At 37.8% G+C, this 26606-nt stretch overlaps 2 protein-coding genes and 1 pseudogene across 2 annotated transcripts; 2 read left to right on the top strand and 1 right to left on the bottom strand.

Moving 5' to 3' along the window:
• LOC18766073 (putative pentatricopeptide repeat-containing protein At1g12700, mitochondrial) lies at nt 3799-6656 on the top strand. The gene has a single exon (XM_020558920.1). The coding sequence runs from the start codon at nt 3969-3971 to the stop codon at nt 5799-5801; it is 1833 nt and encodes a 610-aa protein (XP_020414509.1). The 5' UTR covers nt 3799-3968; the 3' UTR covers nt 5802-6656.
• Nucleotides 18767-21181, top strand: LOC18765983 (annotated as a pseudogene).
• Nucleotides 24579-25606, bottom strand: LOC18766028. Its single transcript, XM_020559976.1, has 3 exons — nt 25216-25606; nt 24985-25111; nt 24579-24780 (listed from the first exon to the last, which is right to left on the bottom strand). Exons 1-3 carry the CDS (start codon nt 25604-25606, stop codon nt 24579-24581), a joined length of 720 nt encoding a protein of 239 aa, XP_020415565.1.

The following is a 26606-nucleotide window of genomic DNA, read 5'->3' on the forward strand; positions in this document are numbered from 1 at the left end:
CGAGCAAGCATCCTCACTCACTGCTGGAACCTTCGATTTCAAGCCTTGTTCTCCCATCTTCTCCCCTTTTTCTCTTCTGGCAAACCATCCAAGAGTGCCACGAAGCTTTTGTCAAGTGACTAGAAATTTACTCAAGCTACCAATCCTTTCACCCTCATCTCTTCCTCTCTTCCCTCAACAAATCTTCCCAAATTTCCCTCTCCCCGTGCCACTAACCTCTGTCTCTCATAATAAATACAAGCTCTCTCTCTCTCTCTCTCTCTCTCTCTCTCTCTCTCTCTCTCATGCTAAACTCATGAATGCTCAGCTCCCATGCCACAAGCTTCTCAAGCCAAGCCAAAATATTGATTTGTAAGCAGCTATTTGTTTTGTTAGTGAAAGAAACTAAAGTGCTTCCTAAGGCTCCACTAACCTTTTGAAGCACTCTTGGGGCCTGATTCTTGAACTCAGACATAGGGTCAACTCCACCCATTTGCTCTTTATAGCAGCCTAAGGCTATTTGTAGTTGTTGGAACAAAAAAGCCCCTACACATATCATAATATATACATTAATGCAAAAAAGAAAAGAAAAAAAAAGCACGTATATCCGGATATAGAGCACTCTTGTTGTGGGAGTGATGCTTTTAGAGCTCCAAAGATTCCATGAGAGCTCTAAATAGGGCTTTATCAAGCTTTTTTAGCGCCCCAACCATTGGGATTGACCTTAGTATGCTTGGTGCTTAAAGTCTTAGTGTGCTTGATTCCGATTATGGATTAATAAACATGTCATTGTTGTAGATGCATTTGATTACGGATTCCGCTTCCATAAACATATCATTGTCTTAGTACTTGATTTCCATTATGAAGTAGTAAACGTATTTGACAGGGTGTTAAGTGCTTGAGTTGTTTGCAATGCAGATGGGAATTTTGCTATTCTCATTCGTGACAATGGACTACTGAAGTGACTGAATATGCTCATCTCCAGTACGAAAGACCTTTAGTCCCTCTCAGCATGAAAATCTGGTACTCTCTAGATTTTCAGGCGCTGAAGTTATTTATATAATGTACTAGGGGTGGGCACTCAAACCGGCGAACCGGAAATCCGAGCCGAACCGTACCAAACCAAACCGGAAAAAAACCGAGTTGACCAAAAAGTCAAAAACCGGTCAAAAACTGAACCGGACCAGTTTGGACCGGTTTCGGATTCGGTTCCATGTCTTCAAAAATCGAACCGGGCCGAACCGAACCGGTGAAACTAAAAAAATATATAATTTCAATATATATTTATATTTAATGCTATATTTTTAATTTCACTAAAAAAACCTAATATTTATCCAAGTTCAATGTCAAAATATCTCTCTTTTCTCACTTTAATATTTATTTTTTATATGAAATTGAATAATTTGTTAATTTTTAAGTAAAAAATAATATTTCAGTTGAGAATTGTATTAAAAAATAATTTTTATAATCCGGTTCAAAACCAAACAGGAACTGGAACCGGACCGAAACCGTTTCAAACCGAACTGGACAGTTTTTGAATTTTTTTTATTAAAACCGAACCGAACCAAACCCGATGAATAGTACCGGATCGGTTGTAATTTGAGGCAAAAATCGGTCCAAACCAAACCGTGCCCACCCCTATAATGTACTCATGCCAATTAAGTGCCTATAATAATTCATCTTCTACGTAAGTACGTATAATCTATATATATAAAGCAAAAGACAGAGAATGGTGAAACATTCAAAATACCATAAAATATCCTTGGTTAATGCAAACATTAAGAATTCAAATTATTAATTAAATGAGGATAATATGGTAAATTCACACTTTTTCATATTTAAAAAAATTAAAAGAAAAAGAAAAAGCAGATAATGGATCCTATTTTTATGGAACACAAATACCCATTATCTTTTTTAATTCTAAAATAAATTTACTTATTTTATTAAAAAAACCTCTCGCAAGCGCGGAAGCGCGTGTAGAGAGGCTAGTTGTAAGAAAAACATAACTTAGGCTTATCCAACCTTTTGGGCTTTTGCTTTTTTATTGTTTGTTGTAGATTACTTTGCTTTCTTTTTCTGTTCTTAAAAGGCAATCAATAGTATTTGGCAGTTGTGCTTGTGAGATGTTGAAATGAATATATTCTATTCGTAGTCAACACACAGAAGACAATCTTGCTTAATCATTTGCATTAATAAATTTATGACAATAGTTTATTTGATATTAATAATACTACAACTTTTGACAATAGTTTTTCAGATTTTAGACACTATTGATGTGATGACATGAAAATAAATTTTCATAAAAATAGAAATAGTTCAAATAAACAAATAAATTTATTAAGCGGGTATACTTTTTCCAAAGGAAGAAAGTTGTGCCAAGTGACACAACGGTTTTAATGAATTAAACATTGATAAAAGTAGAAGAGATGTATATGAAAAGAAGAAATCCAGGAAAGGAAAATGTCCCCATTGTATAATAGCATAGACGTAGTGCATATATATACCATAGATATGCAATTTTGAGTTTGTACTTGGTCACAAATGGTGGTCAATATTTTGTATGTTCGGTTACTCTGTTTGTTATTGGGCCTCTTATCCCAAATGCAAAAAAATTGTTTCTAAGATGGCCGGTGTTACTAACTCACATGTTACAATATGAATTAATGAGGAGTTTATATTTTAAGGTATAATATCAATAAATAAAGTACGTCTAACTAGATTAGTGAGATCACGCAACGGTGCTATATAAGGCTACTTTAGAATTGATGTCACTTTTTAAAACATTAGGTTTATGTAGAAGACTTCATTAGGACCCTCAGAATATATATTGACATATTGGGTTCGCATTTCTTGTTGAAACTGACACTACTACCACAAGTCTACAAGTATATGCTGCACCCCTGAGCTTCATTATCAGTTGACCTTCCAACATGGATGGCTCCCTCTCCCACCATGATCATGAATCCCACACGTCATCAGATCCCGATAGAAGATGCGGTGGTTGGATCACCTTCGCTTTCATCACTGTTCTCTATCTCTATCTCATAAACACAAACTAACTTTGGTGCATTTATATATATTTGAGTATTAATTAATAAGGTGATCTTCTATGTTGAGTATGTAGGGGCTTTGGGCTTGACACTTGCAACTGGAGGGTGGCTCTCAAATTTGGCAAAAAAAAGAAGAAGTTCATATCCTTAATTTTATAAAAAAAAGAAAAGAAAAAAAGAATAGAGGTGAATCGAAAGCTAGGTAAAAGTTCAGGACGCAAATCACCCGTTAACCTTTTGTAGTAATTTATATTTTATTCATAATGCACACATAAAAGACAATGTTGCTTGCAAATATATGCTTAGTCAAGTTAGTTAGAGTGGATATACTCTCCTCTCCGTATAATTAAAATATTATTAAGTACTGATGAGGAAAAATATAATATACTTGTAGGTGTCAGGTAGTTAGTATTAGCTAGCATTGATGAGAAAACATAGCTTTCTAATTTCTGAGCTAAATTTTAACTAAAAAATAGAAAGTATAGTTATAGATGTTATAATACATGAAAATATATTTATTTTTTTTGTTAGAGCATATGCTCTATAAAATAAAAGCACCCTACAATAATATAGAAGATAGCAAAACAGTATCCAAAACTCAAAATGTGAGAGGAGAGACAAGGACAGTAGCTTAAGAATTGCTCAACTTTGTTGGTTTTTTTTTTTTTGGGTAACAATTAACCCACTGAAATAATTTTTTTTTGTAAAAATGACGGAAAAAAAACAGAAGAAAAGCCCAACCCTTTCCCGACATAGCATTGTTCTCGAAGTTGTTGCCTAAATGCAATTACAAAGGAAATCTAATTCGAAACTCATCGAAACAAAGTTTTTGTCGACTGGATCATCATCCACGCACTTGAGAGCTCCGCCGCTCCCTTTCGAGATTTGGTCTCGCTTCCCAAATGTTGAAGGTTGGCTGAGACTCACTGACTCACTGAGATGCTGAAGATGATGATGCGGAATATAGCTGCTGCTTCTTTTTATTGCAGTAGTCGGAGATGGAGAGGAGGTATGCCTTGTCTTCACTCTAACTCCACTCTTGTTGTTTTCGACAACAATTACTTTGCTTTCTTTCACTCTCAACCTTCGAAACCAATCAAATCTACAAGAACCCAACTAGACCAGCCAGTGAGAGACTCACCCAAAATCACAAATGTTGAGGATGCTTTCAATATGTTTGATAGAATGCTCCAAATGCATCCTCGGCCTTCAGTTGTTCGTTTCAATCAAATATTGGGTCAAGTTACAAAATTGAAACATTACTCGGCCGTCATCTCGTTGTATAACCAAATGGGTATGTCGAGAATTGGACATGATGTTTATACCCTAACCATTCTCATAAATTGTTATTGTCATCTAAACCAAATGGGGTTTAGTTTATCTGTATTGGGAAAATTCTTCAAACTTGGTCTTGAACCAAATGTCTTTACCTTCAACACTCTGATCAACGGCTTTCTTCTTGAGAATAGAGTGGCGGAGGTGGCAACCCTTTTCGACAAGATGATGAGGGGAGGTAATTGTCAGCCTGATGTGGTTACTTATGGCACACTAGTAAAGGGCTTTTGCATGAGGGGTGACAACCGTGCAGCTATTCAATTGCTTAGGAAGATGGAGGAAGCGGTTTGCAAGCCTGACCTAGTAGTCTATAACACAATCATCGACAGTCTTTGTAAGGATACACTAGTTGATGATGCATTAAACCTCTTCTCAGAAATGATGTGCAAGGGTATTTCCCCAAATGTCATTACCTATACATCCTTGATGAATGGAGTTTGCAAATTAGGCGAGTGGAAAGAAGCTACAAGGTTGTTGAATGAAATGGTGAGTAAAAATATCTTTCCAGATGTGTTCACGTTCAGCGTCTTGGTAGACACACTTTGTAAGGAGGGAATGGTTGTGGAAGCAGAAGGCGTGGTTGAGATGATGATTCAAAGAGATATTGATCCTGATACAGTTACGTACACTTCACTCATGGATGGTTACTGTTTGCGAGGAGAAATAGGCAAGGCACAAAATGTTTTTGAACTAATGCTTAGCAAGGGCTCGATGGTTAATGTTGTTTGTTACAACACGTTGATAAATGGATATTGTAAGCTTAAAAAAATAGATGAGGCCATGATGCTTTTTCTGGATATGTCTCATAGGGGACTAGTTGCAAATACCGTTACCTATAACACTCTTCTGGATGGTTTTGGCAAAGCAGGTAGAATACAGGATACACAAAAGTTGTTCTCTGAGATGCAAGCTTGTGGCCAACTTCCAAATGTTCGAACTTATTCTATTTTACTGGATGGCCTGTGTACAAACCGACAACTTTCTAGGGCAATGCAATTGTTTGGAGAGATGGAAGCGAAGAAGTTGGATATTGATATTGTGATTTACAATATTCTTATTGAAGGTTTGTGCATAGCTGGAAAAATTGAATCTGCAAGGGATCTCTTTTGTGGTTTATCATCAAAAGGACTTCGACCTGATGTGAGGACATACACTATAATGATTAATGGACTCTGTATTGCGGGCGTAACAAGTGAAGCAGAAAAGTTTCTTATCCAAATGGTAGAGAAAGGCTGTTCTCCTGATGGTTGCACCTATAACACAATTATCCGAGGGTTCATCCATAATAAACAGACATCAAGGGCGATGGTACTTATTCGAACAATGGTAGAGAAGGGTTTTTCTGCAGATGTATCAACAACGGAGTTGATAGTTAATTTACTGTCGAAGGATGAAGTAGATCCTGCTTTGTTGCCTTTGATAAAAAAATCACTGTGAAATTAATATGCATTTGTGGACATTTAGCCAGATGGTTCAATTGGAAAACCATGGAGACTATGCACAGTGCAAAAAGTAGAAGATTTCAAGACCCTCTTAAGAATTTTGCCATTATGGTCAGCAAGTATTTTCTTAGGTCCTAGGTACCCCAATAGCAGTCCAATACAGCTTAACAATCTTGCAGGCTGTCACCATGGACCGTCAGATTGGACCTCATTTTAAAATCCCAGCAGGGTCTATATTAGTCATTGTCCTAATCTCCACTGCCGTCTCTCTCACCCTTATCGACAGGTTCTTGTGTCCCATGCGGCAGAAGTTGACTGGTCAGTTCCCAACATCCCTCCAACGCATAGGATTAGGCCACGTGTTAAAATGTTCTTGGCATCGCTGTTTCAGCACTAGTGGAGTCGAAACAGCTTAAGATAGCAAAAACCCACGACCTCCAAGACCAGCCTGGTGCTATAGTCCCCATGTTTGTTTTATGGCTCTTCCCATAGTTAGTTTTGATGGGCATTGTAGAGGCATTCATTTTCTGGGACAAGTTGCATTGTACTATCAAGAATTTCCGGTGTCATTCCGAAGCACATCTACTGCCATGATCGCGTTGATCCTTGGGATTTCGTTTTATTTAGGCACAGGTGTGATTAATCCGATTCAAAAGGTTACAAGATGGCTGCCAGACAATATAAACAATGGGCAGCCAGAAAATGTGTATTGGATGTTAGTTGTGGTGGGGTGATGTAGAATGCATATTATTAGTTTTCCTAATTCTACTTGGATTAGTTTTCCTAATTCTTAAAGATTCCTTCTTGGTAAAGGATCTCTTATTAGTTAATTTGTTTTCCTAATTCTTAAAGATTTCTTCTTGTTAAAGGATCTCTTATTAGTTAATTTGCTTTCCTATTTCTTAAAGTTTACTTTTCCTTTTCCTAGACTAAAAAGGATTTTGCCTCTATAAATAGAGTTGTTTGTAATCTTTTAAGGCAGACTTGATTAATGATAAATTTCTTTACTTTAAACTCTCTGATTCCTTCCCTTTCCCTTCGTCTCTTCAATCTCTAATTCTTCTCCCTGATCCCTTATTTCTTCTCTGTTCTATTGCTCAAGTGTTTACTCTAAACCTACGGGCTGTTCTACATCAATTGGTAATCAGAGCCTACCTTCACTTACGTTTCGTTTGCTCTCTACCATGGCACCCCAAACCGTGGCCAGCCTTGTAGAACAATTTCATGCGTTCCAAGACAAAGTTTCTGACGATATCGCTGGCATGGAAACCCAACTCTCCAAACTCAGCGTTGACCTCAAAGACGAGTTGGTACAGGCTCACACACATCGTGTTGACCTTAAAGACGAGTTGGTACAGGCTCACACACATTGTGTGCCAACGGACACACACATTGTGCGCCGATGAACCTTGCCATCATCAAACTCCAAGACTCCGTTCAGTTGCTTATCAATCACTTTCGGGCTAGACATGCTAAACCTTCTTCTACCTCTGTGGTGCTATCGAGTTCCTCAACGCCACCACCGAAAAGTGGCATTCTGCCCAATCCACCGGTGGATCAAAAACTCAAGGCTGTGCCATACGGCATGCTGCATAGCTCCACTGGGCTCTCGCTTGATGAGCCCAAGGCTCAATCGGAGGCCCCTTTTTCTTTTGGGTCTCTGCCACCACCCTATTATACCCAACACACAACGGGCCCTTCTCCAGTGACTACTCAAGTTCCTACCCTGCCACCAGTTCCACATGATCATGGCACTCATCCCCCTTGCCATTTTGACAACGATGTCATCCGCCACATCAAGCCTACCACTCTTACTTTTGATGGTCATGAGGATCCTACGATGTTTCTTGATTGGGTTCAATCCATGGAAGATTATTTCGCTTGGTACAACTTGACGGATGCTCATAAACTTCGCATTAGTAAGATGACGTTATAGGGAGCCGATAGAGAATATTGGAATTCGGTGGATGAGCAAATATATCAATTTGGACAGCCGCCTCTGACTCTATGGGACAACATGAAATTAAAGTTTCACGAACAATATATTCCCACCTTTTATCGCCATCAATTGTATGATCAATTATGGACCCTTTCACAAGAAAGTTTGACTGTTATTGAATTCCACGCTCGTTTTATTAAACACAAGATACGTGCAGGGATTCGTGAAGAACCTGACATCACTATGTCTCTCTTTATCCATGGTCTTCGTGACGATATCAAGCGTGAAGTCCGTCGATTCCGTCCGCATATATTGGAAGATGCATATTGCCACGCACTGGAAGCTGAAACTTTTTTGCCCCCACAACGTAGATATACTTGGTATTCCGGACTCTCTTCCACTCTTACTCCAAATCGTAGTACTCCTAGCTCCACATATGGCGTTGCCGGTCCATCTGCTCCTATGGTACCCACAACAGAAAAAGGACTAGCCCCATCCACAGCTGCTCACATCGAATGCTATCGTTGCCATGCTAAGGGCCATATCGTCTCCCGTTGTCTGCATCGAACTTTAACCATTGGCTCCCTCAATGAAGACTCTTGTGTGGACGTGTATGTGGAGCCCCTTGAACCTATTTATGATTCAGAACTTGATAATCGCTGTGAGGAGGCGTTTCACCAAGTGAGTGTTATGCGTTGTATTTATTCAGCATCTACACCTCCACCTAATGATTCATGGAAACGCACAAGTATGTTTCAAACCTATGTCCCTTGCAGTACCAATAGATGCCAACTAGTTATTGACGGGGGGAAGTATATTGAATGTTATCTCTAAAGCTGCTGTCGACCGCCTTCACTTTCAGGCCGAGCCACATCTCCATCCTTTTCATGTTGGCTGGGTAGATAAAACCAGGTTACCTGTTACTGAAAGATGTCTTGTTCCTCTTCAATTGGGTCCTTGTCACGAGCGACTTTATTGTGATATCCTACCCATGAGTGTCGCACATGTGCTACTAGGCCGACTATGGCTTTACGACCGTTGTGTGAAAAGTTGCGCCAGAGAAAACACATATACTTTTCAACATGAAGGAAAGAACATAACGCTAACGCCTTCCAATCTGGCCATCAAACCAACTAAGGATGTTCAACCAACTCTGTTACTTAAAGAGAAGGCTTCAGAGCATCGATTGAGTAGTTTATCATATGTAGGCTTTGCACACGAACTGCAAGACACTGGTGTGTCCTTTGCTCTATTGCTTAAACCGGCATCTGACAGCAACCACACACCACTTGCAAAACCCATACATCAGTTCCTCCCTGAATTATTTAATATCATACATGATGACTTACCAGATGAACTACCTCCAGCGAGAAAGATAAAGCATGCCATTGACCTTATTCCTGGTTCGCAAATTCCTAATCTTCCCCATTATTGTATGAATCCGTCTGAGCGAGTGGAATTGAATCGACAAATTCAGGTGTTGCTGGATAATTTCTTTATTCGTCATAGTTTAAACCCTTGTGCTGTTCTAGTTCTCCTCACCCCCAAAGAGGATGGTTCCTGGCGAAGGTGTGTTGATAGCTGCACCATAAATAATATTACAGGTTTCATTCCTCCTCCGGTGCTGCGTAGTCCTTCTACTAGTTCTGCCCTTACAGATCAGATTGAGGACATCTTAGATCATGAAGTTGTGGCCTCGTCTATTGGAGATTCTACCCGTTATCTGGTTCGTTGGGTTGGAAGGCCTGCTACTGAGGATACTTGGATTACAGAAGCTGAATTTCGCCAGTTGGATTCCACTCTTCTGCACAGTTATCAAGATGCTCTTCATGATCTTGATTTGGCTGCTTCCTATCATCCCATCATCCATACTTACAAACGTCGCCATCATCCTTAATCTTCGTTTACTTGCCGATGTCGCGTTCTTTTTCGGTGGGGGAGAATGATGCAGAATGCATATTATTAGTTTTCCTAATTTTACTTGGATTAGTTTTCCTAATTCTTAAAGATTCCTTCTTGGTAAAGGATCTCTTATTAGTTAATTTGTTTCCCTAATTCTTAAAGATTCCTTCTTGTTAAAGGATCTCGTATTAGTTAATTTGCTTTCCTATTTCTTAAACTTTACTTTTCCTTTTCCTAGACTAAAAAGGGTTTTGCCTATATAAATAGAGTTGTTTGTAAACTTTTAAGGCAGACTTGATTAATGATAAATTTTTTTACTTTAAACTCTCTGATTCCTTCCCTTTCCCTTCGTCTCTTCAATCTCTAATTCTTCTCCTCGATCCCTTATTTCTTCTCTGTTCTATTGCTCAAATGTTTACTCTAAACCTACGGGATGTTCTACATAAGGGGGTTCTAAATTTTGGTTAGTATTTATTGTGTGCAAGTATCAAAATGTAAAGGGTGTAGATGGTAATTCTGGCCTTGATAGCAAGAAGTGATGTGTTGTTAGTGGGTAGTTAAGAGTACTCTAAGGCTTAGTTTGGTATTGTTGTGCTTGTAAAAAAAGCTGCTTTTGCTGTGCTGTGAGAATAAACAGATGTGAAGTGAAGTAGCTAAGTGTTGGGTAATCTATATTTGTAAAAGTGTTGTGAGTATGAAAAGCAATGTAAAAGGGTTTGGTAAATTTTTTTTGTAAAAGTGATGTAACAGTGTATAATGACAAAAAAAAGGTACGATGTTGAAAGTTTTTTTAAAAACTAAAATTTTCATTATAAAATAAAAAATGTATAATTTAAGTTAACAAATAAATTAATTAATGTGCATATATATAAAAATTTAAAATTTTAAATAAAATAAAAACTCGAAAGCAATTGCTTTCAGCCAACACCCCCTTCCTTTTTCACATTTTTCTCATTTTTCTTTGTTTCTTCCTCTTCTCCTCTCTTTTCTTCTTCCTTCCCAAATAAACAAATCTTAAAGAACAAAAAAATAAAAATAAAAACAACTCTCCCATCCAGCTCCAGCAACGTAGGGCACTAGAACATCCCTCTCTCTCTCTCTCTCTCTCTCTCTCTCTCTCTCTCTCTCTCTCTCTCTCTCTCACGCCACAGCAAAGGCCAGTTTTACATCCCTCCCCCACCCCACCCTCTTCCCCGCGCCAGGCCCACATGAAAACCACCACCACGCCACCACCCTCCCCCCCCCCCTCTCTCTCTCTCTCTCTCTCTCTCTCTCTCTCTCTCTCTCTCTCTCTCTCTCCTACCCAATCCAAAATTCCTGACATAAACATAGCCACATCCCATAATATGAACAATTTTATTTCATTTCAACACAGAAATTTCAATTTCTTAAATCTGCATCTCACGGGGGAGGTTATGGCGAGATGGGTGAGTTTGTGGTGTTGGTGGGGCTGGGTAGGTGTTTGTTCTGAACGGGTGAGGGAGTTCCAATTCTGTTCGTGAAAAATGATAAGGGTAAATCGCGTCATTTTCGAAAACAAATGAGGATAATATGGGTATCAAAATATTCATTAAAACCTCCGCATGCTTCCATCCATAGCAGCTTTTAAAAGCACCCCTGAGAGCATCTCCAACCGATGTGTCAAATGTGTCACACAGATATTTAACAACTAGAAATAACATCTCACATCACTCCAACCAATATGTCAAAGCTGATGTGGAATGAAGGCTGGAGGTTGAGATGTTATTTTTGACATCCCAAAAGCAAGATGTCAAATGAATATTTTATTATTTTTTCTTTTCTTTTCTTTTTAATTAAAAATGAATCAACACTAAAATGTAATAAAATAATAATTTAATTTGACATATCAGGTGGAGTGTAAAGCTGTGTAAGATGTCAAATTGCCTCATCAGCCATCAAATTTAAATTTGATGTTTGGTATTTGACATCTCCCTTGGCTCTCAGCTGCTTCCAAAATCTGCCGCCAATGACCCTATTTTTTATTTATTTAAAAAAAGCAGCTTTGTCTTGTTTAACCAAACAGCTTTGGGTTCAAAAATTTTAAAATAAGCTGCTTCTTTTGAAAGCACTGCAACCCCAAACTGAGCCTATTGCTTTGAAATAGAAACTACAACAAGCGAAAATGAACTTGATCACGATCAATAATATCCGCTAAAAGAAGGCCTTAAATGAAATTAAGGAGTACCCCTCATATCAAACAATTAAACACTCACAAATCATATCATACCTAGCTAGTCTATGTATTGCTCCTATTTATTTTCTTGAAAGAGATTCCTATACATTCTCTATCAAAAATTATTTTCAAGTAATATGAAACACCGCCACATGATAACTAGTCCACATGTCTTACAGAAAATACAAAATTGAATGCAAAAGACCTAGTTGCAATACACGATATCCTAAGAAATGCATATGGAATTAAGAAGTTGTATTGGAAGAAGTAAAGCTTGTCATGCCTTAGTTAAAACCTTGACGTTGTAACTGTGGCTTTTGCCTCTTTTTCTAGTAGTGATTTCTATAAATAGCTAGGGAACCTAAAATAATTAAAAATCAACAAGGGCGTAAGATAATTGAATGTGGGGTACATTTGGGGGATATTCAAACCTAAACAAGAGCAATGCTTGCTTGGCATATCATATTGTGTACCACACCAATACAATGGGGTTCACCTTTATTAGAGAAGTGGTATACAATGTAGTATAACTAGCATTTTTGTTAGCCTATTAAATGGGTACTGGTAATTTGAATGAAAAAAGTTTTGTTAAGTAACAGAACTTTCTTAATGAAATACATATAATAATAACGTCATGAAGGACTGTTAATTTAACAATATAATAGCAAATATACTGCAAACGTGTTTTCTGGGTTGTGTAGAATTGAAGGATTCTCAAATATATATTAACCCATGCACTGGCGGATCCACAAAGGCTCAAAAAGGTGCAGCTGTACCTCTCCTCTCCGGAATTCCTTGGGGATGTCGGAATTTGCGCCCCTTCGCTAGTGCCCACCAATTGTTCGACTAAATGCCTCAAAGACGTTGTTTTGTTTGCTGCTGTGTGAGACTTTGAATATTTACCTTAGATTGTTGGGCTCGATCTCACGAGCATGTAGGAGAAAACGGTTCATCAATCGGAGCTCCACAACCAAGGTTATGAATTTTCGAAGTTTTTCTAGAATTAAAGTTGAGTTGCAGAGGCTCTTCGAGGAAGAAGAAAGACACCGCGCGCTTCTCACTTTTGATTCTTTTTTAAATGGTCCAATAGCAAGCTGACACATGTCCATTTCTAATTGGCCTAACTTAAAAAATTCATTAAAAACTCATATGTGTGCCAAAAAAATTCACCAAAAATTACCCCGAACTTTTAATCACGTGTACTTTTATCTATGACTTCCAAATCACATGTGCTTTTGGTTGGATTAATTGGTATTAATTTTGGTTAGATTAATTGGTATTGACTTTTGTTAGATTAATTATGTAATTGACATGGATTTTGTTCATATTTGATATGAATTTTGGTAAACTAATTGTGTCACTAACATCGATTCTGTTCATATTAATTGATATTTCATACAGACTATAATCAATTAGTAATACACGTAAAATTCTTATTTGTTTTAATTATGAATGACATTAGTATTGTTTAAATTCTAAGGGCATTTGGTTGTCTACATTCATTTTTGAATTTTTAGCCTTTTTTTTAACACACTGCATGGATATTAGACTTGAACCACCTTGCTTCAGTCCTTTGCGAATTTTTAGCCTTTTAAATCTTGCACCTCCCCTGAAAAATTCTTGGATCCGCCACTGAACCCGTGCAACGGGTTCATGTTGAATATCACATTACAGGCATGTTTACGTATTAGTAATGGGTATGAGAGGAAAGGGAATGATTTTCATTCCTGACTTCCCCTGCGTTTACTTGCAATCAGGAATGAAAAAATAAGTGGGCCCCACCTCAAAATCCGTAATCACATCCTCTCAAAACTAGGTATCAGATCAACTAGGGGGGAGTAGTCGATACGATTCCCATTCCTGTTTTCTCTTTTTAACTTCCAAAAATATCCTTACCACTTTACAATAATTCTAAAACACCCCAAACCCTTACAAAATAAAAATTCACGCCAAGAAGTTCCAAGACGCCCCAACTTCTTTTTCAGCTTAGCATTGCAGACACAACCTTCTAGAAGCAGTAGCAACGCCTTGTGCTATGGATAAAAACTTTTGTGGAGATTATATATCTCTTTTTTGGTAGTATGAAAATTATGTATGGTTATTATTATTTGATTGTTTACTAGTTACGTAGGTGAAAGATATATATTTATTGGAGTTTATTTTTTTTGTTTGAAATTGGCACTGGACAAAGGTGTTATTAACATTATCATTGAACTAAGCTCTTACTGTTCATCTTGTTCAGCATATTGATTTCTCATGTTTACACCACCTTATTAGTTTGCTGTAGGATTAGTTTGGTCTCGTTAGCCTTTGAGAATTATATATGTGCTGTGGTGAAAATATGCAATACATTTTAGTAATCAAATTAATTTGGATTCTAATTATGCAAATTAGTAAACAATAACAATGGGAATCAACCTCATTCCTATTAGCGAGATCCTAGTGTAATTAGGAGATTTACTTGCTAATATATTATGATTCTATTTATTTCCTTTTGTATAGATATTATGTAATTATGACTTTATCTTAGTTTCCTAGTATAACCCTACTAGGGTTTGTACTCTTGTATTATAAATACCTCCTTTGGAGAATGAAATATAATATGAAAATATTCTACCCACTTTGTTTGACATGGTATCAAAGCAAACTTTTCTAGTGACCTGTGTGTTGTACCCACCCGTACTCTAGCCCCATATTTTTTCTCTACCTGTGCCGTGTGTGCCCCCCTCTGGGTTTGTGAGTTGTGTTGTCATGTTAGTGCCATTCCTGTCTTCGTGCATCTGCCATATTTGCGCCTTTGCTATGTTCCGCTGTGCACTCTGCTGTGTTCATACCTCTATTGTCTTCTTGCCTGTCTTCGTGCATCTGCTGTATTTGTGTCTCTATTGTGTTCCATTGTACACTCTGCTGTGATCTGTTGAATTTCTGCTACAATCATGGGTGATAACTCCTTTGTTGGTGCTGTTGCTACTGCTTTTGGAAATTTATGTGGTTCAGACTGTATTCCAGGTACTGGCTCCAATACTTGGATAATTGATACTGGTGCTTCTGATTATATGACTTATGATGCTACATTTTTTGATGAGTTATCTAATAACACCCGTGACCCATACATAACTAGTGCTAATGGTTTGCTCTTTCCAATTACTAGTAAGGGCACAATCTCTCTCACTCCTACTTTGTCATTGTCTCATGCGTTACTCATTCCCAATATCCATTGTAACTTGTTGTTTGTTGGCCGATTACTTGATACACTTAATGCTTCTGCTACTTTCTATCATACACATTGCTCTTTTCAGGATCTCAAAACTTGCAAGACGATTGAGCATAGTAAACGGATAAGGGGTTATATTATTTGATATTGCAGAGGGTTATATTATTTGATATTGCTTTCTGCACCAGTTCGTGATCGTGTCGTTCATACTGTTCAAAGTTGCAGTGTCAAGGACAAACAACAAATTTGGTTATGGCATCGTCACTTGGGACACCCGTCATTCGGCTACCTTAAGCGTCTGTTTCCATATTTATTCCGCTCTTGTAATAAGTCCAGTTTTAAGTGTGAGACATGTATTTTGGCCAAGAGCCATCGCATTGTGTTTCCTTTGAGTGACAGTAAAACTGCAAAACCTTTTGATTTAGTACATCCGGATGTATGGGGACCTGCTCGTGTGACTTCTAATGGTTTTCGTTGGTTTGTTACTTTTATTAATGACTGCACTCGCCTAACATGGGTGTTTTTGATGAAGAATAAACATGATGTTGCTTCTATTCTTCTTGAATTTTGTGCCATGGTGTCTACTCAGTTTCATGATCGAGTCAAAGTGTTTCGAACTAATAACGGAGGTGAATATGTGAATAATCCCTTGACCCATCTTTTTCGTAATCAAGGCATTATCCACCAAACTACTACTCCATTCACTCCTCAGCAGAATGGTGTGTCTGAACGCAAGAATCGTCACTTACTTGAAGTTGCCCAATCCTTTCTATTGGACATGTCTGTTTCCTATCATCTTCAGGGCCATGGTGTTTTGGCCGCAACCTATCTGATTAACCGTACTACTAGTCGGGTTCTTGATTTCAAGACTCCACTCGATGTATTGTATGCCCATACTTCTCCAGTTTCTATCTCTAAGTTGCCTCCGAAGGTGTTTGGATGTGTTGCCTACGTTCATGTCTACTCTCATCAACGGAGTAAACTGGATCCATGCGCTCTCTGCTGTGTCTTCATTGGTTATTCTACTACTCAAAAGGGTTATAAATGCTATCATCCTCCTACTCAGAAGGTGCATGTTACTTTGGATGTGACTTTTCATGAAGAGGTATCGTACTATGTTTCTCCCTCCTCTCCAATTCAGGGGGAGAAAGGGAGTAAATTGGAAAGTATCGGATTGCAGGATCTTGAACTTAGAGATGTGGGTGAGGATGATACAAATGATGATCTCGGAGAGAAAACAATCGGTCGCCCAGTAGATAGCGACCGGTCGCACAGGTCTGGAGCAGAAGAGGAAGCACTCTGCCTAGAAACGATCGGTCACCCAGATGGGCACAACTGGTCGCGTGACCCGATGCCTAACAATAATACACTATGTCTGGAAACAATCGGTCGCCCAGAAGATAGCGACCGGTCTCATGACGCTGATCCGGATACACTTTGGTTGGAAACGACCGGTCGCCCAGATGGGTGCAACCGGTTGCCTGGGTCAACTGATGCTATTCCGTGTGTTTCCAGCAAATACGAGTTAGATACAATACTCCCATTTGCCTTGCCATTGCCCCAGTCCAATCGTGATACTGAGTCAAGTGAGTTAATTTCAGATGATCTGTCTGTGTCTACTTATCAATTACCCCACGATCTGCTAGTGGGAAACCCAAAGTACAATATTCTTCGGATATACATGCCAAATCGAAATATCCCATTGGCCATTATGTCACAACTCATCGTTTATCTAAGTCATATAAATCATATTTGTGTCAATTATCTAGTGTATGTGTGCCAACTAAGCTGCAGGATGCTCTATCTAACCCCAAGTGAACAGATGCCATGAATGTGGAATGGATGCCTTAAACAATAATAAGACGTGGGATCTAGTTCCTTTGCCACAAGGGAAGAAAACAGTTGGATGCAGATGGGTGTTTACTTTGAATCATAAGGCTGATGGTTCCATTGATCGTTACAAGGCTAGATTGGTAGCCAAGGGGTATGCTCAAACATATGGAGTGGATTATCTGGAGACATTTGCTCCATTGGCAAAGCTCAATACTGTGCGTGTGCTTTTATCCTTTGCTGCTGACCACAATTGGCCCTTATTGCAGTTTGATGTCAAAAATGCATTTCTACATGGTGACCTCCAGGAAGAGATTTACATGGATCTTCCTCCTGGTATTCATGTGACCTCTAAGGAGGGTGTTGTATTTAGATTGCGGAAGTCCTTGTATGGATTGAAGCAATCTCCAAGAGCGTGGTTTGGAAGATTTGCTACATCTATGAAGAAATTTGGGTATGTGCAAAGTAATTCGGATCATACTTTGTTTCTGAAGCGCCGCAATGGTAAATTGACAGCTTTAATACTTTATGTTGATGATATAATTGTAACTGGAGATGATCAGACATAAATACAAAGTCTCTATAAATATCTGGCTTCTGAGTTTGAGATGAAATCATTAGGTGACTTGAAGTATTTTCTCGAGATTGAAGTTGTCAAATCTAAGCATGGTATTTTCTTGTCTCAAATGAAGTATATTTGGGATTTACTTGCAGAAACTGGAATGTTGGATTGTAAACCAATTGATACTCCTAGTGAACAGAATCACAAGTTGGGGTTATATCTTGATCAAATTCCTACTGATAAGGATTGCTATCAACGGCCTGTAGGGAAATTAATTTATTTAGCTCATACACGTCCTAACATTACATATGCGTAGTGAGTCAGTTTATGCACTCGCCTAGTGAAGACCATATGGGAGCTGTGACGCGTATTTTGAGATATCTCAAAGTAACTCCTGGCAAGGGGTTAATGTTTTCCAAGTATGGTCATACAGATGTGGAAGGATACACAGATACTTGTTGGGCAGGTTCAGCTACTGATAGGCGTTCTACGTCTGGGTATTTTACGTTTGTTGGTGGTAATCTTGTTACTTGGAGGAGCAAGAAACAAAAGGTGGTGTCTCGATCTAGTGCTGAGGCTGAGTATCGTGGGATGGCCCATGGCGTATGTGAGTTACTGTGGTTGAGGAGATTATTAAGAGATCTTGGCTTTGGACCTAAGAAACCTATGGATTTATATTGTGACAGTAAGGCTGCAATTGCAATTGCACATAACCCGGTGCAACATGACCATACAAAGCATGTGGAGGTTGATCGAAATTTCATTAAAGAGAAGTTGGATGCGAAGATTGTTTCCTTCCCGTTCATTAGTTCTGAGTATCAATTAGCCAATTTCCTTACAAAAGCTGTTTCTACCAGTAACTTCCTCAACTAGCTTGAGAAGTTAGGCATATGCGACATCTTTGCTCCAACTTGAGGGGGAGTGTTAGCGAGATCCTAGTGTAATTAGGAGATTTACTTCCTAATATATTATGATTCTATTTATTTCCTTTTGTATAGATATTATGTAATTAGGACTTTATCTTAGTTTCCTAGTATAACTCTACTAGGGTTTGTATTCTTTTATTATAAATACCTCATTTTGGAGAATGAAATATAATCTGAAAATATTCTACCCACTTTGTTTGACAATTCCTTTGCTAATTCAATATGTTTAGTAAACAGTTTAATGTGAATGATTCTTCCCATACCGATTCAGTAGTTCTCCGATTCCTAAATTCTTTGATTCTTTACTTTCTCCATTACTGATACGTAAACATGCCATACAAGTTGTAAGCACATCAACAACTTTGGGCTAGCTTAAATAGTTGACCCTCCAACATGGATGAGTCCCTTTCCCACAATGATGAAGCCCATGCATCATCATTGCATTCCGGTCGCAGGCGCGGTGGTTGGATCACTTTCCCATTCATTACTGGTCTCTCTCTTTCTCTCCATCTCTTTCATTTTATTAGTTTGCTAACTCGCACTAGTGTAGTGATTGTCGAACATAGTATCCGAGTTATGATTATGAACTTCTATATTGCGCAGGGGCTTTGGTAGGCCTGACACTTACAGCCGGAGGATGGCTCTCAAATTTGATTGTATTTCTGACTGAAGAATTCAATGTTAAGAGCATTGATGCTGCTCCGATTGCAAATGTGGTTCATGGTTCTTCAAGTTTTTTCCCAATCATCGGAGCAATCGTAGCTGACTTTCTCTTTGGCTCATTCTCCGTTATCTCAATTTCCTCTTGCATTTCCTTGCTGGTAATAAAATAGTCAATCTCTTATTACATGCTTGTTCCATCTGTGCCTATTCTTTTGCTGCTGATTTATGTGAACACATGAATAAAACTTTTGATATGTGCTTGATTTTAGTTGCTATTCACTTTTATTTGGCAATTGCTAGCTAAGTACTTGGGTGGAAAGGCTTAATTTAGGGGCTTAAATTGAGGGACAAGTTATATATTCACATTTAATGGTTGAATTTAACAATATAACATCGTCTGGTCAATCTGATCTTAGATTGATCATGTAGAGATGAATTATCTAACAGTATAACATATCAGATATCAACATAACCTTTTAACTTGTTAAACTTCCTGCATAATCTTGGATTCAAATATTTTGTAGGGCATAATTGTCTTAGCATTAACCGCGACGCTGAATTCGTTGAGGCCTCAACCTTGTGTTGTGGGATCAGAGTTATGCCAACCCACTTCAACATTACAAGATGTAGTATTGTATGCTGGTAAAGCTCTAGCTTCTATTGGCTTGGGCTGTACCCGCTATACCCTAGCAACAATGGGAGCAAACCAGTTTGACAAGCCTAAGTATCAAGCGAGTTTCTTCAACTGGTACTTCTTTACTCTAATACTCTACTACAGCTGTAGCCCTAACAGTTATTGTCTACATTGAGGACAATGCTGGATGGAGATGGGGGTTTGGCCTATGTGTCCTTACCAACATAATTAACATTGATAAGCCACAAGGAAGTCCATTTGTTGCTTTAGCTCGTGTTGTTGTTGCCGCTTTTCGAAAAAGGAAACTCCAGCTCTCCTCCGAAAGCAAGGATTATTATGATGGACATGATGGAGTGAAACAAGGCATGGTGACTGGAACACTTAGCACCAGTTTCAGGTACAAACTTTACAAGGTTAATTACTTGTATCGAAAAGTTATGCTATCTTACCAAACTCTTGTTGTCGGATAAATGCTTATGTTGTCAGAGAGTGAATTTTAGCCATCTTAGATTCTTAGTTTGGTGCGAGACAACAATTTCCTTTTCTTTTTTTTCTTTTTTTTTTAAAAAAACTAGTCAATGTCGTATAATATAAAGATCACGTAGAAATAGAGTTGAGATATCGATTCAAATTTGGACTAAGAAATACAAACTTGATGTCCCCTCTTTGCATACAGATTCCTAAACCGTGCAGCACAAAAAATTGAAGGAGACATCAGATCAGATGGTTCCATTGCAAAACCATGGAGACTTGGCACAATACAACAGGTCAAAGATTTCAAGACAATTATATGAATTTTGCCATTACGGTCAACAAGCATATTCTTAAGTACCCCATTAGGAGTCCAGTCCAGCATGATAGTCCTGCAAGCTCTAAGCATGGACCGTCACATTGGGCCTCATTTCGAAATGCCATCTGGCTCTGTTATACTCATTGTCCTACTCTCCACAGCCATCTTTCTCACTCTTATTGATAGGTTCTTATGTCTCATGTGGCAGAAGCTGACTGGTCGATCTCCAACGTTCCTCCAATGTATAGGATTAGGCCACGTGTTAAATGTTCTTAGCATGGCTCTTTCAGCACTAGTAGAGTAAAAAAGGCTCAAAATAGCCAAAGCCAACCACCTCCAACCTGTTGTCCCAATGCAGGCCTTCTGGCTTTTCCCGCAGTTGGTTTTGGCAGGTATTGGAGAGGCATTTCAATTTCCGGGACAAGTTGCATTGGACTATCAAGAATTTCCAGTGTCTCTCTGAAGCACATCGACGGCGATGATCTCGTTGGTCATTGGGATTGCATTTTATTTAAGCACAGGTGTGACTAATTTGGTTCAGTGCGTTACAAGGTGGTTACCAAACGATATAAATAATGGGAAGCTAGACAATGTGTATTGGATGTTAGTTGTTGTTGGGGTGCTCAATTTTGGTTATTATCTAGTGTGCGGTAAGTTGTACAAGTATCAAAATGTTAAGGATGCAGATGTTAATTCTGGCTCTGTTGATAGTGAAAAGTGATGTTGTCGGTCCAATATTATATATTTATACTATTGTTGATGAAAGAGATCCGTATTAACTGTTGAAAGGATTATCTCACATCCGAAAATGAAAGTCTTATCTTAATAGTTTAACTGATTTTGAATTTTTTTCATCTATTGTTAATTGGTTTTTGGTTACATGATTAAATTATTTTATTAACAACTAAATCGATGCATGGAGAAGATTATTTTTCTTTTTCCTTGTCTTAAATTTCAAACTTTGCCGCAATGTAGAATACGGAGCTTCGATCTTCATCCCCTCCAACTGTAAAATTATAGAAATTAAAAAATATAAGAGCATTTTCATCAATGGTGTCATGGCAAAGAGCAAGGACAAGGAAGGGTAGACACTATTCACGTGAATAGAGACTGCCCTACCCTTTTTATTTTGCTTTTCCACCCATTGTCGTGGCAAGTAAAAGCAAGCATTATTCACATGAAATATGAGGAGAGGAATTTGTATGGAGTTTTGGTAGGGAAAGTGAAGAACATGACTGGTTATTTATAGAAAGAAAAAAAATCTGAAAGTTTTGGTATTTTTTCCTTTTTTTGTGTATTTAAATTGACATCAACATGAGATCTACAAATTCAGGCAGCAGCTCAAGCAATTATTGCCTTTGGGTTGACCGGGTAAATGGGGCCCATTTTTGCCCGAACTGTTTTTCATTGCTGGGGGGCTTGTTCCAAGCCTAGGCTCCCTTTTGCCTAGCAATTGAGCACCGGTGAAAATACTCTAATAGAAAGATTATTGGAGTAAAATTCTTGTTATTAGCTCCATCTTTTAGATTATATGCACAGAGTCAAAGGATTATCTGAAGAAGAAAAAAGCTAATTATCTTGTAATTAGTATGTAAAAACAAACATCCATAACATATAATATGATGGTATTTACCAAAAATAAAATAAAAGGACATATACAACCAACCCTAGTCCCTGCCTTTGTTGCCTATAAGAGCACTTCCACACATTTGGCATGGCAAAGGGTAAGGGCAAGGCAAGGGCTGTTACTATTCACGTGAATAGTGGCAGCCCTTGCAAAAAGTAAGGTGTGTTTCCACCCGTTGCCATGGCAAAGGACAAATACTATTCATTTTTCTTTTTTTTTAAAAAAATAATAAAAAACCTAAGCAATTAATTTGGATAATATTGGATAAGATTTTTGGGTTCCTATATGTCAATATTTATTATAAAATTCATATCTCATAACTCAAGTGAATTTTTCGGATAAGATTTTCGGTTTCAAATTTCAGATAAGATTTTTATCCTCTAAAATTGCTCCACGTGTCATCTAAATCAGCCTAAATCTCTCTGTAAAACCAGAGGCTCAGCTCATACCTCTCACACAAGATCTTCTCTATAATTTCATTTCTCATATTTTAGATTTCATACTCCATTCTCAATGTCAGACATGAAGAGATGCTTGGAGAGGCAAGAGCGAGAAACTAAAGAAAGAAGGCGTAGATGAGCTGAAGGAAAAAGGGTGCATCAAGAAGAAGATGAACAAGTTGCCATAGCAGTGGCTTTGCTTGATCAACAAAGCCAAGGCCACCGCCCTGGTTCACAAGTCGGTCGTGGCTCGAATGTGGACAGACATAGGCATTCTCGGGGTAAGAATCTTTTGGAAGATTATTTTATCCCAAATTCTTTGTAGTCTAATGTTGATTTTTGAGGGCGATATAGAATGCAACCTCATTTGTTCAATAAAGTCATGCATGATTTTTGCAATTACCATGCATACTTTGTTCAAAAGTGTGATGCTGCTGGGCTTTTGGGACTTCTTCCGGAGCAAAAGCTTACAGCTGTTATACGAATGCTGGCATATGGTTCATTTGCTGATCAGGTAGATGAGATTGCTAAGATGGGGAAGTCCACTACTTTGGAGAGCTTGGTTGTGGTTTTTTTTATAGTTATGCTTTGGTTGTGGTTTTTTTTAAAAAAAAAAAATAAATTATGTTTTGTTTGATGTATGGAATGTTTTGAATAAAAATGTATTTTATTGAATGCTTTCTTTATACACTCAAAAAAAACCAATACAACTAATTAAGAATTACTACTAATTAAATGAAATACATGAATTACAACTACTTGAATACAAAATATTAAAATACAATTAAATAAAAGGCAAGCAAACTAAGTTAATGGTTTTGATCATTGAACCAATCTGTGTTGCTAGGTCCATCGTCACATAAAAGTCTTCTTCTCATAACATCCCTTCGTTCTAGCTTCCAAAATTGTTTTGTTTTAGGGGACATATGGCTTGTATCCATGGCCATGGTTTCTTGATCATTCTTCTCAATGCCTTATTTGCGTACATACTCCCTTTCTCTGGCATATTCATCATGAATTGCCCTCTTGTCCGCTTGGGTTTTCATGTCTAATTAAATTCTCACGGCACCGTGCCTTGCAATTTGCTCCAAAAAAATTTATGTATCATTGCTAGAATTACTCCCTCTCTTCGCCTTCACGGCCTTTCTCCCAATAGGCCTCAGCTCCTTTTGGATAGGTGAGTCTTGACTCATCGAGGAATTCAAAGGCGAACCCGATGCCGTTGAACCATGGAGTGACGTCTCGTTGAACACAACAATCCGACCCTATGGAATAATTCAGAAGATCGAACAATTCTTCACCACCTCCCAACATTGGTCATGGTTGAAAGTTTTTTTGCCTTGCCCAATAGCACCAAACCACATTTGTACTTGCATAATCTATTAAAAAGAATTTATTGGAAATGCAAGGAACACTGGAATGAAATATTGGAAATGCAAGAAACATTTAAAAAATATTGGAAATGTAAGAAACATTAACAAAATATTGGAAATGCAACAAACATTAAAAAAATATTGAAAATGCAAGAAATATTAACAAAATATTGAAAATGCATGAAACATTGGAAAATTATTGGAGATGCAAGAAATATTAACAAAATATTGAAAATGCAAGAAACATTAAAAAATTATTGGAAATGCAAGAAATATTAATAAAATATTGAAAATGCAAGAAACATTTATTAAAAAAAATTAGGACATTAAAATTAATAAAACAAAAATTACAAATAATTTATCTCATTGCTAAGATTTTCCCCGCTTCAATAGTTGTCCCTCGCTTTTGTCAAAACATCTCTCCATTTCCCCAACTCTTTATTGAAATTTTTTCACCTACTAGACAATTCCATTGCCGTACTAGTCGAACCTGATCTTTCACAAAATACCGCATGAATTTTTCTCCACATATGAGAGAATTTCATCTCATTGCCCGTGACGAGATAATGACTAATTTGGACCCAACACTCACACAACAAAACATCTTTCATGGTGATCCACGCCCCTGCCTGCCTATAGCCTATAGCCCATCCAATCTATGGTTCGCTCCCTGCCTGCCTACTTGTTTTGTCTTGGAAAGAAGCGTCTGACGATAACATCTTTCCCATGAATTGAGAATTTGACTTTGCCGCTGTCGTCTACGCCAACAAGAATTTTTGTGATGTCTGAGGAAGACTTAACAACACCACGAGCAAACAGTGGCTGCGAATTTCGCTCCTCTGCTCCCATACATATTGCTTCTATACACTCTCCAAATTTCCTACATATCATATATACTTGACGCATTAAAACATTTAATTCAAATCTTATAATAATAGAGAATAACAAAATTATTTGTAACATCTTAACTAATCGTGTGTTGTACCGTCTCTAAATAGAGATTCGACCCAATGCTTTATACGAGAATATATGATCAGTTACCATGTTACTCTAACTAATACGAAAAAAGAGAGCAGAGAAGCACCTTGTAAAGAAGCCTCTGAGTTCTTCTGAAACAGGATGGCCCCTTGAGAAGGTCAAGAACAAAGTTATTTCATTCTTGTCAGCATTAGGCTGGTGCCGATCATGTCTTTCTTCACATGCTTCTTGGGCTGGCAACGAAGGTTAAGCCTCAATAACATTAGGATCAACTCACAAATTAACTGAATTTTGAAACCCTTGTTGCACTATTATATATCACTAAAAGCACTCTCACACACTTCGTTCACAAAGTCCTCCATGATTTGCTTGGTGTGTTCCTTGTTAAACACAGAACTTAGTGAAACTTTTACCGGAACAAGAAGACGCAGTTTCAGAAACTGGCTATCGGTGTCCTCGAATGGAGGATGAACGCAATCTGAATACAAACGTTTCAGTAACTCAAAAGACTCGTTTGCCAAGTCATTGAAGAATGGATCGTGCAAAAATAAGGTATTCACCATAAATTTCTGGCCAATACTTTGTCTTTCAAGCGTGTGCCAAAGGGCTACGATATACTTGGATAGGATAGGGTCAAAACCTAACCCCTTCAACAGTCGAGAATATATGTTGCGATCGATTGTATGGAAAAGCTTAAGTTCTTGAAGGGCTCTGTCAGAAGATTTCATGGTGATATAAGTGGCAGTACTTCTTGGAGTGGTTGGAGAGAGAGAGAGAGAGAGAGAGAGAGAGAGAGAGAGAGAGAGAGAGAGAGAGAGAGAGAGAGAGAGAGAGAGAGAGAGACTTTGGATTTTGACTTCTTTCTTCTAGTGAAATTAGGTTTCCTTATTTCAATTGGAAAAAAAAAAAAGTTTCTATTTTGGTTTAACACTACTACAAAAAGTGAAAAAGACGATAAAAAAAAACCGTCGTCGTGTTTAAAAAGACGACAGTAACAGAAAACCGTCGTGGATAAGTAACTCAAACACCTAAAAATTGAGATCCGTTTGGATATTTTTTTTTAAACGACACACCAAATTAAAAAAGCGTCGTCTTATTAAAAAGGTTTTCTTCAGAGTTAAACTCTGAGCCCAAAAACAATGACAGCAACTATGAAGCCACTAATGTAGAAAGTAAAGACGACGGTTTACCAAAACAGTTGCCGTGTTAACTCCTAAATAAACATGACCAAATTTTCTTAGTCAGCGTTGTATAATTCCAAAGGAATCCAAGTTGATATATTATAAAATTTCGCCGTATTAAATCAATGTACCACGACGGTAAAGATAAATTTATCGACTTATTATTTGGCAGTGTACTACGACGATATCTATAACTCTACTGTCCGCATAAGTTTGTAGTAACCGACTCTACTGTCCGCATAAGTTTGTAGTAACCACGTCGGTTTGTTCAATTAATGATGTATAATATTATTTTACCACGTCATGAAGTTAAAAGCACCGTCGTATTTATTCATTTTATACGTCTAACCTTATCTGTAAACCGTCATCTTAATTTGTATTGCTTTTTAAGATTTATTTCTGAATTTTTGTAGACTACAATAGTAGATCAACAGAATGACAAGAATTGAGAAAAACCACGACAGTTTATAAAGAAAACCGTCGTCACAAGCAAATTAAAATGAGATCCCAAGAGATATGAAATCTTACCAGTGGGATTTGTGTTCCT

The sequence above is a fragment of the Prunus persica genome, chromosome G3 (genome assembly GCF_000346465.2).
Source record: "Prunus persica cultivar Lovell chromosome G3, Prunus_persica_NCBIv2, whole genome shotgun sequence".
NCBI classification, from domain to species: Eukaryota; Viridiplantae; Streptophyta; class Magnoliopsida; order Rosales; family Rosaceae; genus Prunus; species Prunus persica.